We start from the raw sequence: 21,165 nt of genomic DNA on the forward strand, positions 1-21,165 counted from the left end.
ATTTTATTAGGGTTGGTTGGTTGTCTTCTAATATTGCAACTTTACTAGCGTAATCAGCTGACTTGTGGCCATGCTATTTAGAACTAACTGGATAATGATATAAGTGAAGACAGATGGAGAAAACATACTAAAATTTTTCATATTCATCTAACATAAACCTATTGTGTCATCTTATCAATTTCAAAAAAACACCCAAAGCAACTTACTATCTTGGGGGAGACAGGGTTATTCTTGTGCACAAAAGAAATTAATTGGTCTGACTGCAATGAGAGATAAAAATGAGTCTCTATCAGTGTGTTTTTAATGAATATCTATATACAGCACAGATGTATAAATCAGAGCAAAATTTCAGCTCCATGCTCTTCACTTCATTTTACTTACCATCAGTTCCTATTTCACTTTTAAGGTGAGTACAAGACTGGAAAAGACAGAAGAAAAGACTGAGTATTCAAGAATATTTCTTAAATCATTAGTTGTTTGTCATTTTAATGGTGTTAGACTTTAGAAAATTGATGAGGCATAAACTAGTTAGCTTTACAGTGTCCAAATACTGTTAGTCTTAGAAGACCACCCATCTGAAGCCTGTGCTCTTTTCTCAGTTTACAAACTGCCTCTTATTTTCTTAGGCTGATGATGTAACTGCCTTATTTGCAGTGTCTTGGTCAGGATACAAATACAGTGGGCTCTGTGATGAATTTGCTCTTGGAGGTGGTTGTGTACTAACCAGTCTTTCAGAAGTTCCTGCAGAATTCTCCCTCCACCTTGTACTTGCCTGCTCCTGAGACGCTTCCCACACAGCAGGGCATGGGGAAGTAAAATTCACAGTGGATCTTGAGAGGTAGTTCTCCTGAAGACTCTCTTCTTGGAGGCACCTGTTTGAAAGCACTTCTTTTTCTTTGGAGTTTCGCCATTTCATCCTTCGGTTCTGAAACCAAATTTTCACCTGTTTGCAAGTTAATGAGAGTGTATTATCATTGTTTTCTTAAAACAACTTTGTCTTAACAATTTTTTTTTTACAAACCCTCAGTTTTACATTCCCTCCTCAGTCAATGTCACAGTAGATTCAGTGAAGCTGTCTCATTTACGCTAGCTGAGCATTTTCCCATCACTATTTACTACAGCTGGGCCAAATGCTCTCCTTGACTTTCCCCACCTCAAAGAAGTGATTATTTGGCTTAGACTGGAAAGAGGACACACCAGTGGCTAAGGAGAGAGCAACTTCCTGTAACATCCTTTTTGTAGACAGATAAGGATTCTCAGAGTAACCTTAACAAAACTAAGTGATAATATCGGCAATGTGAAGATTTCTATTTAAAGAGGCTGTGAGAACTATGACTGTCCAACTCACAAGCATAGCTAAAGATAGCTTGGCCATATAGCTACAAAATGTGCGTTATGACACAGAAGTGAGGATTTAAAGACATTTTGTCTTTCTGACTACAGGTGCTCAGGAGTTGCCTAGAATCCATGTGTTTTTGAGATAAAACCCATTTTCCAAAAACTTTGAAATGCAAAGTTTGATCATGGGGGTTCAAAGGCATTCATGAAGTGCTGGGAAAAGCTTAGGCAAATATGTATCTAAGAACTGTTTTTTACATAAAGAGAAGAAATGTGTTGCGGGGGGGTGAATCAATGAGATTATTCAGATTATGTTCTTTTTTTTCCTGAAACATTTACATGAAGTTCTAGTATTCAGACACTTGGTATGAAGACAGAGGGGTTATACTTTCAAAAGGTTTGAGAATCATAGCCTTAGATGGCAGATGCTGCTCCTCCAGCACAACCAGTCAGAAAATCTAAGAACTGACCCTCATGAGAACTGTTCTTCCCTTTATGAGAAAAACCTCTGGAGGGCATGATCTGGTCTATCATTATCATGAAATAATTTTCCTGTAATGTTAGTTGTTCTCTCTGTCTCACTTCATTATTTCTTATTTCCCTAGGCTCTCTTGAATATTGAGAACACAGAAAAAAAGCTCAAGGATATAGCTGTAATATTAAGAATTTGACTATATACTGGGAAATTTTTAGGCAGTTCACTGGAGAGTGCAATTGCACATTTTCATTGAAAAGAAATAGTTTATCTTGCAGAGATTACAGCTCTGCTCATCATGCTGAGAAGGGCCACAACCCTACATTCTTTGTTCTTTATAGTTGCAGTGCTTGAGACAGAATCAAAGATTCATTCAGGCTGCAAGGAACCGCTGCAGTCCACAAGATCCAACCTCTTACGCAGTGCAAAGTTAGAGCACGTTGCTTCAGGCCTTGTCAAGTTCTAAAAATCTCCAAGATAAAAATGACAAGAGCTCCCATCACCATTCCCAGGCTTTTATGCTCACCAGATAGCTTCAGCTCTTATTTTCTTAGGCACTTTCACTCCTGCCACATGCATAGAAATACAACTGTACTGTAACTCTCTCATCCTCTTTCAGCTGTACTCTGGAGACCTGCATCTCCTTCAGTGCCTTCAGAATCCCACCTGCCAGTTGCAACCATGCTCATTTTCCACTGTTGCACACCCTCCCAAACTTTTTTCTAGTGTCTTTAGAATTTGTACCCTTCAAGCCAGGCACTTTTTCTTTTCCTGCATTTGCAGCTAGGTCAGGCCTCTCAGATTCCAGATTTGGCTACTGCCTCTAGGCATCATCATTAACACATTTTTTAGTCAGAACAACTTGCCAGAGGTATTAAACTCTAGCTAAATTCTGAAGTTCTGCAGTAGGCCAAATCAGAGTCATGTGAAAAATCCTATGAAATATGAATTAGTAAGGAGAGTGGGAGCCTTTTGGAAGGTCACCCTTCAAAATTTTCCTTCTAGGGCTTCTCTCAAGTCTGAGGATCTTTTTCCGTGTAGAGCCATGTTTGTTTCTGTAGGGATGGCTGCCCTTTCTCTTGGGGCAGAGTGACTTCAGAGTGAGTGTGGCTGACTGCATCGTCATTAGCTGCTCAGCAGTGGGGGTGCAAAGGGTGCTCAGAGGAACGCAGGAGGGCTCTGTGTGTGTTGCCTTCTGCCTGGATTGCTGCCTATGTGGCAGTGGAAGGGAGCACAATTCACTACCCCAAAGCCCCTGAGGGGGTCTGTGTGAGACAGCAAAATGGGAGTTGGAAATGAAATTCAAAGGTCATTTTACTCCCACTTTGTGCTGAAATGGAGTGATCAACTTCTGAATGTACATCTTCAGGGAATAAACTAGGGACAGACACTTGGTCAAGCATTCCTTGGTTAAAACTGTCATTGATTTACTGAGGTCTTTGCTCAGGGAAGGAGCTCAGGGCTGCCCCTAGGCTGTTCAATTTTCCTTCTGTAAAGCCATTTAAAAGATTTTTACTTCAAAAAGACAGAAAGTCATGGATGTTCTGTCATTCCTCCTTACCTGTGACTCCTTTAGACCCAGGTTAATGGCCAGTTTCTTCCTGTCTGTTTTACTGATATACTTCTGTTTCTGAAACATTTTCTCCAAAGCTTTCCTCTGGTCTTCAGAAAAGACAGCTCTTCTTAATATACCTCTCCGGGCTTTGGAGTTAGACTCCTGGGTCAGAAGAGGCAGGACACTTTCCTCTCCTAGTGGAAATGGATTAGAGCTTCATGTAATATCTAACACATACCAGAGAAATATTAAGCACTGTCTATAATAGTGCTAGCAGGCTGGTGCCCCACTTTTGATTTGTTGGTGTTATAACTGTGTGGTAATGCTTCAGTCACGTTCATTAAGGATTAAATGCTCACTTGGATCTAGAGGTTTGTCAGTGGTCAAGAGCCTCCCCTTGACATGGTAAAAAGTAAATCAGATGAGTTCATAGAGGAACATTAACACAGGGCCTCTGTACACTCCACTGTAAAATCCAAATATGGTCAGAGAAAAACTTCCCCACTTTCCTTTGCACATTATTATCACAGAGTAGACAGCAGTAAGTTTTCCCAGGAGTTTATTTTCTCCCTGTGTGAAATGTAGTACCAGATAAAAGTGGTCCGTAATACAGATTTAAAGGAGCTAAATAGGCTTATATAGTTTAGTTTTCTAAGAAAAGGCTGTCAGGGTGAACTTTCTCTCAGAAAATCACTGGCCATTTACTTATTTATTCTGGAAACTGCAGCAATTTCTTTATTAGAGGATTTGGAGAGTACTTGAAATTATTTCTTTCAGCCTGGTGTCTAATCCTTTGACATCCCATAGCAAGCCCTGCGAGGGCAGTTTGCAGTAAATTCGGTCATATCCCCTTGATCCATGTCTGGAGAGGGATCCCCTAGAGATCCCCTGCTCTGGAAAACAGTCTCAGACTTGGGGGACAGAACTGCAGTGGAGGAATTGGGAGTATCCACACTGTCTGTTCATCGGCCTCACACAGAGCATGGAAAAAACAAATTCAGATAAATCTCTCACCTTCCTCACTCCCAATAAAGCCTAAAGCCATAGTACTTTCCCATGTTCCCCATCCCATAGAAGGATTTGGTGTTGCTGGCAAGGAGTGGTATGCCTCCAGCGGTCCTAGCTTGCCCAGGGAGCAGTGCCAGCGGCCAGCTGAATAGGGCCCAACGCCCAATATTAGATGTGATAATTGCACAGGACATTGTTACAAGCAGCGCAGGAAAGAGCTGCCCTTTGATTCAGACACCCACACCATCGCTGTATAGGACACATAGGACCTTTCTGTGAGCAGGCAGCTCTGGTTTGTGTCACATGCAATTTAGACTCTAACGGTGCAAGCTGTCCTCCTGTTGATAGCACCTTCCCATGGACTTGCCTCACAACTGCCTTCAAGATACTTCCTTTGTATCCTAATAAAGGTGTACTGCTGTTCAATTTCTGTCAAGGGTCTGATCATTTCTGTATCAAAGCCAGTGGCAAAATTCCCATCTAAAGCAGATTTTCTAAAAGATTACACATTTTTTCATGAAAAGGTCTATCTGTTCTAGTCAGCTGTAGTGGTAGTGGGGGGAAATTAAATACATTTGTTCAGTAAATATCATGGTCTTGAAAACATTACTCCCGTATGCATCCTCTCCAGCAGTGGCCAGCAGAGGAAGAGTATTAGAAGCTGAGCAAGTACAAAATGATCTTTCCCCAAAATACACTCCTAGCACCCAACACTACTGATTCAGAGACCATCGGATTTAGTAGTTTCTGCTAGACATGCCTTTCTTGAATTTTCCTAAACCTTCACCCATCTTTATATTTGGCCCCCATAACAGTCTCTGGCAATAAGTAATTATTTAAAATTGAAGTGTTACAATATAAAGAAATTTAAATTTATATAGATATATTTCAAATTTAAAAATAATATTTGAAAACATATACAAAAATCATAGCCTACTGGTTACTGTCCTGGTATTTATCACACAGCGAGCCACAGACTCTGTCAAAACTAAAATAAACTATCTGCAGAACACAAGTCAAAATGTCACATTGGACATTTCTGCAAAGAACAGGCTGGGCTCATATTTCCATGAAGAGTGCAACTGCCACCCCCCAAAGTCCTGTTCCTGACCAGGAAGCTGGGACAAACACTAGCCCTTCTTCCTCAAGCATGTTTTCTATCCTTCGCGCTGGAGTTTGTACAATTTAGGTACATTTTTCCAGATAGCCTCCAGGTGGTTCCTGATCAATTATTAGGACTTTTTAAAGTTTACTGGAAGGTAAAGTCTGAAAGTGGAAAGGTTCGAACCAGAACTTGCTCTCATCCCCACCACTGACACCAGGGAGGAAAAAGGCTTAACAGGGCTGGTCCTTGACTCCCGGGCTGAGTTCCACAATGGAGTTGTCAGCCAAGGACAGAGAATGCCAGATTATGTGACGCCTTAAAATTTGTCTTGCCTGACTGGTTGTTAACAGTCAATCAGCTAAGAAACAACCTCCTGCTGGAGCACTGAAGCTCCAATTAATTCCTATACAGGCAGTATGTAGGTTACAGCTTAACACCTGTGTAAGACCAGTGTAATAGTGAAGACTACACAGCGTAAGGCACAATATGTGATGGATTGTAAAGGCCTAACTAAACAAAATTTGACCATAGGCAGAACACAGACAAGCATTAGCAACCAACCACTGGGTCAACACTGGGTCAAAAATTTTTTAACTTTTGTTGGGATAAGCCCAGAGATTTTTTTAAAGAGTACCTCATGTTCCAAAATACATTCTGACTCTGCACACAAAAAATAAATTTCAATCTGTGAATTAAAGGATTTTTCGATATGTTGGGGACAGGCAGTAGTTCACACATGACAACAATTCTATCAAAATGAAGTGAGTTTGCAGTCTGTCACTCTGAACATGCATCAAAAGGTTTAGTGCTCTGCTGACATAAATGTGAATCTGTTACCAACTATTTCCTATGTTACTGGTTTGGTTTTTGTTTTGCTTTGCTTTGTTTTTTAAGTCTTTCCTTAGTATCCTAATATATAGTGATAAATGTCTTCTTAATCTGTGGAACAATCTTCATTTGCCTTAATGGCAGAGACCACCTTGAAGGAGCAAGTAAAAGCTTTAGTCGTGGTTTCCATTTTTTCATTTGAATTCAATACATTCTAGCTAAATGGACAATTAATAGGTCACTTCCAAAATAGTAGTGTATCAGTCCTGGTTAATAAACAATCCCCACAGTTGATAATGGGCCTATGTATTCAGCAAGTCCCTGTATACACTCAGCTCATCCACTAAATCCCTTTTCAGGTAGACAGGGTTATATGGGAAGATGAGCTAGAATGAGTCTATAAAAGTCAGTTTCATTCACTGCTTTATTTTTCAGTCAAGTGCTTTAAATGGTGTCCAGAAAATCTCTTGGAATGTGAGACAGGAGAAAAGACTGGCACATAGAGTATTGCTTTATGGCCATACAAAAGGGCAAATGACCCTTGCCCAGGCCTTTTCAATGTGAAATGGTTCCTAAAGTTCATCTGCACAGTGAAAAATTGTGGTGAGGTCGCGTGTGGATGAGTAAAGTGAAAGTGGTGATTGGTCATGGTGCTGTCAGCCATTGTGGGAGAGCTGGGGCCATGTAAAATGCTCTGTGGGAAAGTGTCAGCCCCCTAAAGAGGTGCTCAGAAACTTGCAGCTCATTAAACTGCCAGCATTTGCTGCCTCACTTGTCAAGAATCATTCAACTTAGCAACTGCCCTTCTGAAACATTCATAAAACACATGCGCATAGTCAGGAAGGGTTTGAATGCAACTGTGATAAGACAGTATATGCTAGAGCATGCATAAGCTCCAATTCTCATTTGGATTTGACACCCAATTTGGTCTTTTTATTCCATTTTGAAGGACTAGGAAATGCCTCCTCTCTTTGTATTTCTGAGTCATAAACATCTAAAATCATTAATAACCACTCCTACACTGTGGCACATAAACTTCATGATCAAGGTTAAATTTAGATATGGATTAGACAGAAATGTATTCCAGATCTTAACCTTGAGTATATAATACTAGCCAAAATTCTCTTCAATTAATGTCTTCAACTTTTTACATCATAATTAAAGAAAAATCAAATTAAACATGTGCATGCATTTGACTGCTAAGACCAGAATGACTGTTTTATCTAAATAATGTTACTGCTTCCTGAATCCTAATGTATGCCAAACAGACAATAAAATGCAGTATCCATTTTATGAACTTTCAGCTCTTTTCTTCTTCTATTTGCAAACGTTTATTGTATTGACATAGATTTTAAAAAGAGTTAATGATTTTTAAAGAACCTTTTCTAGCAAACTGAAAACAAGGAGCTTTCCTAGGCTAGCTCTGTCTGGGTGTCTCAGTGCCATTGGAAATCTCTCACAATTGCTCAGTGTACTTAAGTTTGATAAATCTTTGGAAACCTTCTGAATAGGATTGCTGTGATTTTACTAAGGAATTAGCTGCTGCCATTGCATCACCAATTAGTTTTCCAGAACACATTAAATCCTGCTGCTTCGGTTTACAGAGTAACTCAAGCATTACTGATGAAGCATAAAAACTTACTTGGAAAAGCAGTGGGGGATGCAGGGTGCTGACAGGACCCACCGCAGCATGCTGAGTAGAATGGCGGGGCTCGGAGAAAAAAGTGTTTGGAAAGAGCTGCAAAGAAAGCACAGATCTAATTGATTATCCATAGAGCTTAGGTGATATTCATAACAACAGTCTTCCAAAAAGTCAGTGTGTAAAGTCCTGCCCCACAAGTTCTTTTTCCTTTTTCCAAGATGGTGATATTTTTAAGGTAAACAATGATAATCCAAGTAATTGCTCTTTGAATTTTTACAAGGTTAGTTTATATGTATAGCTTAAATGTTAATATGCAAAACCTTCACAATACATTTATCATGAGAATGTAACCCTGCAGATTTGAAATTTACCTCTGTAATTGCTACAGTTATGTTTTTTTCTAAATATTAGGTTTGAACACATTGTTTACATGAGTATAATGCATCTGAGAAAGTTATTTTAAACAACTATAGTAGGCATAATATCCTGGAAAAGGTCGCTTAAAAGTCAAAAAAGAAACTCAAAATCTACAAAGGAATCCTGACTCTTTTGCTTGTATTCCAGTGCTGTTATTTGTACTCAAACAAATGAGGACTTCAATAAATAAGGAACCTCTAAGAAAAAAAATATAAAATGCAATGAGATGATCAAGCTGACCTCTATGGAAACTTTTCCACGAACTACAGGGCTTGATATTCTGCCATCCTGATATCGAACTCCATCTTGCTGGGCAAGCGTTCTCATTAATTTAAACAAACCACTTGCTGAAGAAGGCTCTACTTAGTACAGTAAAAAAACTGCAAAATCATCCCATTTAATTAGGTAATACTTGGTAACATTTCTACAAAAATTTTTGAACCAACGAATTAGAAGTCTCTGTTATTTCTAAGAAGTGCTTCCAAGTCTTAGAAAAGGCTCATTGTCTAATAGCTCCTTAGATTTTTCCATAAAGCTCATGGGGGTTTTTTTGCTAATCTTCATTATCTTCTGATTTCTGCTGGTATTAATCAGCTATGAAATGTGGAATATTTTTTTCTTTTGAAAATATCATACTTGCTAAAACTGTAGCCTTGTAAAATGCGATCAGCATCATAATGCCTATGTCACTTTCCTGTCTTACTTTAGGCAAAAAATAAACTGCTCTAGACTTTGTACTGTAATCTAAGTCTCTATAAATAACCTGATTATTTCAAAAAATGTAACTGCATACTTAGATAAAAAAAAAAGAAGAAACAATCAGTAATCAGGAAGGAAGATAGATAAATGCATTTAAGCCACGTTCTTCATTTGTAAAGGTTTTTCAACTGGAATTAAAAACAAAGATCACCCAAAATTATGTTCCTGAGTACATATTTGGGCATCCTAATAAGCTTTCTGATGTTCAAATCCGCTGATCTCCCAAAGCAATAAAATATTGCTCTAGAAGTCTAACACAGAACATTTTAAAAATATTTATATAACCTATTTTTTATCTGAATTCACATAATCTTTGGTGAAAATTTCTTCTATTTTAATTACAAATTAATGAGCATTTTTTACTACAGCTTTTCATAACACTTTGCTGTTTCTAATAAAATATAAATATATTCCAAGAGAACTAATTGTCTACATTTGAGCTGTATGCTTGCAAAACATTTACGAAAAGGAATGATTTATATCAGACATTAGGTTTCTAAAGCTTCTGTTTCACATGAGACCATCAATGTGGAACTGTGTCATAAGGAGCTTAAAAGCATCAAGAACATGCAGCCAAATTTTACCTATCTTACATATCCAAGGGGCTTCAATGCAACTGGTGGGGTAAATAAGTTTAGAAGGATTAGACTGTAATTGTACAGAAGACAGAGAAGGAAAAGACCTATTAGATAACCTCAGCTGTCCTCCTGAACATGAGGGCTTTTTCTTGACAATACACTTGCTAATGTTTTGTCTGCTCCACCTTCCAAATTCCCAAGTGAAGGGCTCTTCCTCCATTCCTTGTGAGCCAGATTCCGCAAATTTCCCTAACAGGCAGGTAAAATTTTCCACTTCTAAAAATACAGCTCAGTATATACAAGGTACCATACTCAATTTCTTTGCTTCCCTTTTGTTCACATCTCTCAAATACTCCTTGACTGCTATAATGCCCTGTTCCCCTTAATCATTGCTTTACCACCTTATTCAGGTCATCTGATCTTTGCAAGACATGCCTACCTGTCCTTGACACTCCCTGGTATGGTTCCTTAACTCTTTCCAGTTCCTTGCTCTTTTTTTGAGAATGTGATGCACTTAATGGTATGTGATATAGCCCAGAGAGGTAGCTGAATATATAAAAACTGAATAAGCTGTTGTGTCAGAGAGATAGCACACTCCTGCATGTAAAGATAGAGAAGTAGGATAGGATAGGATAGGATAGGGTAGGGTAGGGTAGGGTAGGATAGGGTAGGGTAGGGTAGGGTAGGTTTTTCTCTATTCACTAAATCTCAGCTTGTATGCAAGAACTGCAAGCATAAAGGCAAGAAGATGGACCAGTATCAAAACTGAAGACATGCATTTTCTTTGAGAAAACCCTAAACAAGCCACACATTTCCATGGATGCTGCTGGGAATGATTTAGCGCACTAGTACAGCACCATAAGGAAACAGTACAGATCTCCAAGGACCTCGTAACAAGTCTGCTCAAATTGATGGGAATTTTGCTTTTGTCTTTCTTAGGCTTTTTGCTTAATTCTCTCAACTGCTGTGTTTTCTGCCTGCGTGGTGCATATGCCTCCAGGGGAGAACATTTGTTCAAGAAATAAGATGTAGAAGATATCCTCATACAGATCTGAACCAAGTGGTTCCTGAGACAATTTCTGAAGATTGATTTATTCTAGATCCTGTGGAATAAACAATGACATTATGTCTCCCTAAACCTATAGCATAATATCTAGTTTATAAGCTTCTTTAATGTGCTCCAACTACACTGATGCACAAGTGAATTTGTGTTAGGTATATCAAACCACGTCCCCAGGTGATGTCTGTTGAAGCAGTTGCACTGAAACCGATATGTAGGAGTTGCACAGAGTTACATCAGCAAAGAATCTGGCATGACACAGGAATACTCAGCTCTACCTTGGGAGCCCTATGTAGAGAAAAGTGTTAATGCTTCACCCCAATACATACAAGAGTATTTTTTGTCTCTGACAGACACAGTAGAGAACATTCATTGTATTAAATGGCTTCCAGTGTCTGTGCGAAACTGCATTAACAGAATGAAAATTGCTGGGGAAAAACGATGTATTTAAAGTATATCTATTTCAGAATTATACTCAGTGTGATTGTAACTGTAGGAATGACATAATATATATGAATGTTGAAGACAAGACAGGGAAAACATTGGTTATGTTTTAATTTTCTGGTCACATACATCATGGCTACTCTACCGATATTTGTTGCTCAAGCAGTCTAAAGAAATCATTGTTTGCTATTCACATAAGGTTGAAAATTTCTGAAATGTCAGAATATTAGTTCTGTATTTATTGGCCAGAATGAAGTATATAGTAACCAAAAAGTATCTTTTGCTCCAAGCCATGTGGATTAAACATTAACCATGGGCCAAATCCTAGTAATTCATATTCAAGATACCTACTCCTTTTTCTGCTTAGCATTCCCATTTCATAAACACAGAGACTGTGTGGTACTAAGCATTTCACAAAAGATTGAGACTTTGCAGGTTTAGCCTCAGATGAATGAAAATGAGATATTGCAATATGATATAAATGCCTTTTGGCACTCCAAAAATTATACTATATATTATAAAGCAAGTACTCCATGCTTTAAAATAAAATTTATCATGTCATAAATATTTTCACATTTTAGCACAAGATAAATTCCTCGACACTGCAGCTGTTTACAAAATTTTAGTAAAAATGCTCATTTACATTCAGCTTTGTGAATTCACAACATTTTACAAACACACAATAAATGGATACTAAACATGCAAGTCAAACTCAAGCTGATCCAGTGCTAAAACTCAGAGATTAGTTCAGACACTGATATTTTAAAATATATTGCAATTCTTAAGATAGTCCAAATTCAAAAATCCTTCCATACTAAAAAGTCATACTAACAGAGGGATTAGAAGCTTTCCTTCCAACTCTCCACCACTTTGAGAGTAAGTTCCTAAGTACAATTCAGTTGAAATGAATATAGACAAAGATAGAGCTCAGGCTGTGTGAAAACAGCCCTTAAAAATCTCCAGGTATTGCTAAGCCTATACAAACAGCTCTCCACAGTGATGCCTAGGCTCCAGCCCTGACAAGCAAATTAAAAATATTATTACTAGAAGTATCACATTTCATCTCAGAAACTTAGACAGTTTCTGCCTGTGAAGTGGGCACTAGAAAACTGCCCTCTCCCACATTTGTCTGCTCTTGGCCATGATTAAAATAGACTTTTGCAAAGCCACAAGAAAGTTTCATCCCATGTACAGCTCCCTACAAATAGTCAAGCAGCAGCTGTGCCAGGTTAGTGGTCCAGCTGAGCCTCATGGCTCCGTTTCTGCTCCTGAACCTTGAGCCATGGGTCTGGTAATGACTTTGTTTAAAGCACAAGGCTTCAGCAGCAGTCACACACCCCGAAGCTTTTCAGCCAGGCAGAGGAGAACCCCTGGCAGAGGAGGGGACAGGCACAGGCTGCTGCCATCTCCCACCAAAGGGAGTCACCACCTTGGACTTGGCTGCGCTTTCTGCAAGAACTTGTGGTACAGCATCCCTCAGAGCCATGTTTTCCCCCACGCCTCAAAGTCACTGGCTATCCACTTTCCATTCATTCCCATATGACACGACTGCATGAATGCTCAAAGGAAGTCAAGTCGAGATGGCAGATGATAGAGGCAGATTAGTTTTAAAAGGCTGGCAAATGATCATAGGGTTTTGCAGTTCTAAAAGCGTATTTTGAAATCCTGCACAAAAAGTGGATGTGAGAAGTGGGCTTGCATTCTTATGCTGGGTCTCAATGGGGCTTTCAAAATTAATAAATTAGTCACTCCAGAAAAGATTTGTCACCAAAAAGGACTTGAAATGTATTAATAGCATGATCGTCTTTTCCTTACATCTACAGCAGTGTAGCAGATGCGAGTCACGCGGCGGACTAGCTGAGGTCATGTGAATCACTGTCAGTTTTCAGAGGCATCATCTGCATGCCTTATTATTAAGGCATGATTTGGTTTATATGTATGACTTGTTTGTTTTCTTTGCCTGAATAAACATGGGCAACAAGGTGCCTCAGACTGGTGACAATGCATGGGCAGGCTCTCGTGAGACTCACAAAATCACAGAATGGTTGAGGTTGGAAGGGACCTCTGGAGATCGTCTAAGTCCAACCCCCCTGCTCAAGCAGGGTCACCTAGAGCACATTGCACAGGATCACATCCAAGCGTGTTTTGAATATCTCCAGAGAAGGAGACTCCACAACCTCTCTGGGCAACCTGTTCCGGTGCTCTGTCACCCTCACAGTGAAGAAGTTTTTCCTCATGTTCAGACAGAACTGTCCGTGTTTCAGTTTGTGCCCGTTGCCTCGCATCCTGTCACTCGGCACCACTGAAAAGAGTCTGGTCCCATCCTCTTTACACCCTCCCTTCAGATATTTGTATACACTGATAAGATCCCCTCTCAGCCTTCTCTTCTCCAGGCTAGACCGGCCCAGCTCTCTCAGCCTTTCCTCATAAGAGAGATGCTCCAGTCCCTTAATCATCTTCATAGCTGGACTCTCTCCAGTAGCTCCATGTCTCTCTTGTACTGGGGAGCCCAGAACTGGACCCAGCACTCCAGATGTGGCCTCACCACAGCTGAGTAGAGGGGGAGAATCACCTCCCTCGACCTGCTGGCAACACTATTCCTGATGCACCCCAGCATACCATTGGCCTTCTTGGCCACAAGGGCACATTGCTGCCTCATACTTAACTTGGTGTCCACCAGCACTCCCAGGTCCTTCTCCGCAGAGCTGCTTTCCAGCAGGTCAACCCCCAACCTGTACTGGTGCAGGGGGGTTATTCCTCCCCAGGTGCAGGACCCTGCACTTGCCTTTGTTGAACTTCATGAGGTTCCTCTCTGCCCACCTCTCCAGCCTGTCCAGGTCTCTCTGAATGGCAGCACAGCCTTCTGGGGTATCAGCCACTCCTCCCAGTTTTGTATCATCAGCAAACTTGCTGAGGGTGCACTCTGTCCCTTCATCCAGGTCATTGATGAAGAAGTTGGACAAACTGCACACTGGTGTAGGTTTCACTTCTGCAACAACAAAAAAGCAACACCCACCCCCCCCCCCCCCCATTTGCAAAAGACTCTGTGGGTCTCCTGTTGTCAGCAGTAAAGGCCATTTCCACATTATGGCAGAATCTTCTTTCCATGCCTTCTACGCAGCCTTGCTATTGAGAAGAAAGATGGGGATCTGGAAAGCTGGGGACTTACTGGCTCCATTCTTCTTCAAGATGCCCACGTGCTAGTGTGCCCACAGCACCTTCTGCTTACCAGTTCTTGCTAAACATCTCCTTTCTCTCTCTCACTTAAATACATTTAGGGGCATTACTGTCACTTCTTTGTCTAAAATTCAGTGTGTTGTCTAAGCCACTTGCCTAGGTCTCCTGCACAGTTAATGAGAAGTAAGTAGCTCTATATAATGATACATCACCTTAAAACAGACCACCACACCTGAAATGTGGGTCATCCTCTGGAGGTGCCTCTCTCTGTATTGACTACAGATTAGACAAGGTATTTAGACAACTGGATTAGACAAGCTGCTTTTTTTAAGCAGCTAACGCAGTCTGTATTGCCATAAGGACACTGTAAAAACAGTAATGATAAAATTCAGCCATAAAGGCACTAAAGTTATTTTCTTTGATTTTCAACATATTACAATTTGTTTAGAAATAATTTCCTCAAACAAGCTGAAATTAGGGTCACATGCTGCAAGAGGGCAGTTCACTGGTTTCTCATTGCTGCAACCCTAATTCAAAATCTTACCATAGGCCAAAATGCTCCATTTATGCCAGCATTAAGCATTTCTTAGCTAAACATTCCTAGTTGAACCACAATTTACTTGCTGCAGTATTACTAGCTCCAACCAGTCAGAAGTGTCAAGATTGGTTAAACATCATTAAAATGAAAAAGAGTAGATTCTTTTTCTTTTTTTTTTCACTCATAGGGGTTTTTGTCTTTTTACAAGTGTAGGTAACGATACTCATTAAGGGGATGAAACATATTTTTTCAAGGTTAAATCTGAGATTTTTCACTTAGTACATGATTCCAGGGGCTGGGACTTTAACAAAGAATACCAAATTGCCCAAGGTTCATGAGAAGTGTGTAAAGTCCTCAACAGACATAGAAGATAACAAAATTACATGCTATAATTTCAGGGAAAGGCCACCTCTCAAGGGAAATTTTCATGAGGTCTTCAGCATAAAGCAAAGGCTATTTATTCTCCAACCTGATGACCCACAGCCCAGGTCACTGAAAATATTTTGGTGCCTAACTTTAAAATGATCTGGGACTATATATCCTGACATTTGAATATGCCTCCTACTGTTTTGTCCACTTGCACCTGTTTTCATTTTGAAAGGATTATCTCACAATTCTGCTAAGAGTTATGACTGACCACAAAAGTACCACTTAGAAAAGTTAGAGCAAGAATTAGTTTGCAGAGCTGAATTGTGCAAGAATTATTTTTTGTGGACCACCTTCAGTAGGCAAGTGGAGGTACAGAACCTGCCTTCCAAAATTTGGTGGAGTTTGTTAACATTAAAAAAATCACAGCACAATGAAACCTGAAATCTGCATTCAAGAATTAAAGAACTTGCCTGACGAGATTCATCGTCGTCTTTCATCTTTCCAACAAACATGAAAAATATGCTATGAGATTTCAGAAGACCAGCTCATTCTGCAGTATAAAATGCATTTTACAGAAGTTAATTCACTAACTGTGGGCATCAATAATTCCACAGTTTCCCCTCTGTGAACTGCTTTCTGTTCCTACAAACTCTGACCACTGGTCACCTTAGTGTTGCCTTGAGACCTTCTGGCAGTGCTTAATCCTGACTAAGGGCCAAACCCAGAAGCCTCTTCCTTTCTCAGAGACAGTGCAGCAAGTGTGGCCAGAGGCAAGAGCACTGCCCAGCCAAAGCTTATATATCCTCTGAGCCCTCACTGATGGACTGGTGGCCAGGTTGCAGTGTGTAATTGGCACCAGTCTGGCTCTGACAACCTTACAACAAGGACAAAGATAGCTTTAAAAAGTATTTTGCAGCTACTCTTTTAGATTATGCTGGATACCTCAAACTGATTCTACTAAATGGCTCATAAAGGTAATTGGAAGCAGGAAAATATCCTACATCATGGGGAAATTAACTTCTTGTGATTTCTGATGCTCACAGAAACTCCTCTGTCTTCAAAGACGAACTTTTAAAACAGTGAAGAAGTCTCAATACTCCCGGAAACCAGGGCAAAAGAAAAGATGCCAAATAGAGCTCCCCCCCCCCTCCCCCAAGAAACCTTCTTTCCCCAGAAAACACCTGCAAAACAGGAGAATATTGAGACTTGTTAGTTAACAAGATGTTGACTTAGGGAAAAAAGTTCCAGAGGCTAGTGAAAATCTAAAGGGAACTGAGAGTTAAATCACTCAGCTCTTTTCTGCCTACAGTTTTAGTGAGAGTTACAGTGTTACATGTCACTTGAGGACACAGTCTGGCTGCCAGTCAGTTTGTAATCAATAAATTAAGTGAGCCTTTATTGGAGTAAGATTCACTAAAAGGGGTCCAAAACGAAGAAGAAAATCACTTAATTCCAGTAACTCAAATATCTCCTGGTTGTTATAAGGAATGAAACACAGAGGTTTTATTAAAAATGGGAAATAAAGTATATTGACTAAAATAAGAGTGTTGGAGGGCATAATTAATGTCACTATCACATTGAGGGAAAAAGTGATGCTGGTCCAGAGAGTTAGCCTGCAGAGGAAGACTTGGTTTTCTTTCCCTGCATTGCTACTCATTTTCTCTGTTACCTTAGGCAAGTCACTTCACTTCTTTTTGCCCTCTTTCCTCCTCTATGCAATGGAGAGAGAAAGTGTCTCCCATCTCACTGGCACATTGTGATGATAAATGCATTAAAATGTAAAGTACCCAAATGTTAGAGAAACAGAAGCCACATCCATATTGTAGAATGGATGCTGAACATCATGAGACCAATTTATTTTTAAGAAGTACTTGTTCTAATTGTTTTGGGGGTCTTTTTGTTACATGTACTGTACTATACTGTATTCTATTCTATTGCTGTCGGCAAAAATCCAGTCAGCTCAATTTTTCAGCAGATTTTGCAATGAAAATATCTCACTGTTATGTTCATATTATTTGTTTCATTGTGCTTTTCAGCTTTATTTCTCTGTTACTCTATCAAAATACCAAGATAAAAGCAGAAAGCCAGATTCTTGTCACATATGTACCAGTGAACACGTTCAGGCTGTAAAGCACTTACTGTCATTTCCCTCCAGGGCAAATTACTTGAGAAGAGCAGAGATTCTCAGAAAGCGATTTCAGGTATCTGAGTAACTGTGCACTTCTCACTGAGGTCACTCTGACCTAGTGTCAGCCAATACTTCTGGAAACCAGGTCATGAGAAAAGATGTGGAACAGACCTCTTTAGAGCCTCCCCTGTGCTACAACAGACTGCATCCCATCAGCCTCTGGATGCTTTTACTACGCCAGAAAATGCTGAGGAAAACTGCCAAGTCTTATAATTTATCCAGAAGGTAATGATATCTAGCCACTGGAGTACAAGCAGAGGGATCAAATCCCAGATTAGTGAGCAGAAATTGAGGACCTCCTCCCCACTTAGAGTAGGGTCTGTTAGTTTGGTCAGAACTTTTATCTTAAGCTTTCCTCACCCTTTAACAGGAAGTATAAACTGTATAGCTATAATGTGTATCACTGGGAAATGCTGCTTTACAACAGTGCAATTTTTAAATGTTTCTGCCCATTGAGAACATGCTCCAGGAGTCCAGTGTCTAAAAGGCAGAACCAGCTTCTGCGCGGCTTTACCCAGTCATGCCTGCCAATACACACTGTATGCAAAATTCTAACAAAGCAAAAGGGAGGATTTTACATCTATTTGTCAAGGCAAAAGGTTTTAAAAGAGAAGAATCAGGCCCACAGCATACAGGTTAGGAGAAATCCAGTACAGTGAGACAGAATCACAAAACTTAATATATCCACTGGAGCTGGTAGGCCTATAGTTCACCGTTCCTTCGCCAACACTGGTTTGTAATGGTGCTTCAGAGCACGAGGCAAGAAGTTCTAATGCAGGAATCCTAAGTTGGCGTAAACTGACATACCACTGCAGAAGGCAAGTGAGTTTATCATCTGGCAATACTGCTCCTTCTGCTTTTCTTTCTTAACTTCCATGTAACATGCCACTTGTTCATGGGGTGATACTCTGAAGTCAAAATAATTTAAATTAATTTTAAAAGACTGTACTTTGATTATATGTAATTTTTAAAAATCAATGTAGCAATGGAAAGTGATGATTTTAATCTTTTACAGACAGCATAAAGATATTTCTTTCAGGAGTGCTCATTATATGAGGTATCTTATGGTGTGATAGTTTGTGGGTGAGTATTTCTTGTTCATATTTTTCTTTAGGATAATTTTGGAGACGTGCTCAAAATACATATAGAGAAAAACAATTGAAATGATCAAACTAAATCCCTCAGAACTTGTAAATTATGGGAATGGAAACTTGCTGATAAAACTCTGCTGCTGAAGGGTTACTTACAAAGGAAAAGGCTGCCCTGACCAGATGTCACAGATCAAGCGTCCCATTCCACCCGGCCTCCTTTGCAGCCATGGAGGAGAGTTTCCCAGTTTACAAAAAGAATACAGGATTTTCATTCTTTAGGACTTTTATAGAGTGTTAAAAGGCATTTTAAAATGGAGTGATTTGTTCATGTTTTTCTTTGACAGAAGCTTTAGATACATGTTATTTTTGGAACTGTAAAAAGGTTTAGCTTATTCGGTTCAGTCCCCAGTGTGATTTTATATTCTTTGCTTTCTCAAAACTTTTGGTGCCCTCACCAGAATTTTGGGCTATATCAGCAATACAGATTACAGACCCCAATAATTTTGATTTTTTCAGTTCTGTTTTCTATAGCAGCTGTATTTTTTTTTCTTTTAAAAACTCTGGATATTGCCAAGATATTTTGTTAGAGCACTTTTAGTTCCTGCATGACATATAAAGCACTTGCTAGTTCAGAAAGATAAAAAAAATGATTTGCTTTATCATGTTCAGTAGTCTTCTTAAGGACTCAAGACAGAATATTTCAGTGTCATGTGGTTTGGAGGGTCCAAACAGGAGAATGTTTGTTCCTCCTATAACTCGCCAAAATCAGTGAATTGAAAACCTTACCTAGTATTAATTCCTTAGTTGAAATACCTTTCATTACTCCCTAAAGCCTAAAAATTCTTATTCTGACATAACGCTGTTTTGCCCCATCACTGCATAAACAAGAAACATGACACACTGCCTAATCACGCAAGCCTTGCTCACAAGTTTAAGTGTCCAGTGTGTGAACAGTTCCAGCAGAGTACGCCTACTTTAGAGAGAAGAGACTCCTTAGAAACCACAAAATCTAGCTCAAAAAGACATTTCTGACCTAATTTATATTTATGAAAGTTCATAATCTTACTCATCACTTTAAGCCACCTAAGACAGATCAGGATCTATGTATATTTGTTGCATGTCTCATACGTTAGTGAGAGACTATTTTCTGAGTGCATAATGCATGAGGAAACCTAGATTTTATCACCGCTCAAATGTGAGGTCCTGGTTCTTCAGACGAAAACTCCCTCTGAAATCCCTGGGAGTTGTGGGATCAGACTGTAAACCACTAAGAAGACCTGACCTTGCAATGCATTGCTAAATTCATGAGTCCCACTTTTGTCCCACTGAACAAAAGAAGAACTAATCCTAGAAATAAGTATTTGGAAAACTGGGCATGCAGTAATGTCAGTAATACCTAGAAAAAGTTTACCTATAACGATGAGTGGCAGGGAATCTCCTGTCTCCCCCAGTGTTTCGTAAATAGAAACACAGCATTATCTTTAGAACTTTTTGAGAAAAAGAATGTGTACCTATTTCTGTAAAGATGTACTTATCCTGTTTCCTGAGCTAGTCTACACTGTGTTAACTTATGCATAGAAAGATATGCTTAAATAATTGAGGTCTGGAATATTCAGAAATGTTAATGTACATTTCTTTGACTCTGTCCTGCTTACCTTAACAGTACATCAGGTAAAAGGAACAAAAAACGTTTTGGATGTTGCAGAACAGTTTGTAGAGTTTAATCAAAGTAAAATAAATTATGTTTGAAAAGAAAATGACTCTTGTTAATTCTGGTTCTAAAATGAGCCTTTTGGGGTTATGTCTTAACATCGTATTTCAATAAATATGCTTGTTTGTCTTATTTTCATTTAAGAACATTTAAAATTGCATGATCATATATCAAAGCTCTGAAAATACCACAGGAGGCTTAAATAAATTGATACAGTAATGAAACAGCAAAATACAATACAGATGGTGAGTTTAACACTGAATTTTATAAATTAAATTTTAAATTGAATTCAAAGGGACCATGACCGACAAAAACGTGCACTCCTACAAATGTTTTTAAATTATTTTTGTTCAGACAAAATACATTTGCATGGAAACTGGCACGCTAAAGAAATATATATTTTTTTGTAAAAATATATACGTTAAATTCAGTAATACAGCTAACTGTTGGCCTGCTAGATAAAGTCATAGTCACCACATGATACATCAAAACCGTGGGCAGATCAGGTTGCCAGAGAATCGCGTTAGATCGGTACCAGTGACAAATATTTCATGTAGATTCATCGTCCAGCAAAGCACGGGCTTTTAACACCGAATCGAATCGCCAATTAGGGATCGTTTACATAGTTGTAAAGGTTTTTTTTTTTTTTTTTGTGGTGAATATTGTTCCTCCCGGTTTTGTCCAAGCTTCCAGAAAACGGGCAGCTTTGCCCGCAGGAGCGTTCCCAGCGGCAGGAAAAGCCCGATCCAGGCGGCTCGGAGCCGTTAAAAGTACCGGTCACCGTCCGCGAGTCACTTCGCGCCGCTCACGAGCTCCACAGGTGCGCTGGCGCGCGACGCCAACGGCCGCCCGCGGCGGCGGGCGGGCAGCGCGCAGCGGGCT

At 39.6% G+C, this 21,165-nt stretch overlaps 1 protein-coding gene across 1 annotated transcript in view; it reads right to left on the reverse strand.

The window, feature by feature from the left end:
• Positions 1-472: 472 nt before the first annotated feature.
• DBX2 (developing brain homeobox 2) overlaps positions 473-21,165 on the reverse strand; it is a 31,764-nt gene continuing 11,071 nt past the window's right edge. Inside the window, exons 2-5 of the mRNA XM_026072417.1 lie at positions 8,710-8,730; positions 7,952-8,047; positions 3,375-3,562; positions 473-943 (exon numbers count right to left, since the gene is read on the reverse strand). Of these exons, the coding sequence (XP_025928202.1) occupies positions 623-943; positions 3,375-3,562; positions 7,952-8,047; positions 8,710-8,730 (626 nt within the window). The 3' untranslated portion in view covers positions 473-622. The remainder of the gene's footprint in view (positions 944-3,374; positions 3,563-7,951; positions 8,048-8,709; positions 8,731-21,165) is intronic.

The sequence above is a fragment of the Apteryx rowi genome, unplaced genomic scaffold (assembly GCF_003343035.1).
Source record: "Apteryx rowi isolate R43461 unplaced genomic scaffold, aptRow1 scaffold_341, whole genome shotgun sequence".
Classification (NCBI taxonomy): domain Eukaryota; kingdom Metazoa; phylum Chordata; class Aves; order Apterygiformes; family Apterygidae; genus Apteryx; species Apteryx rowi.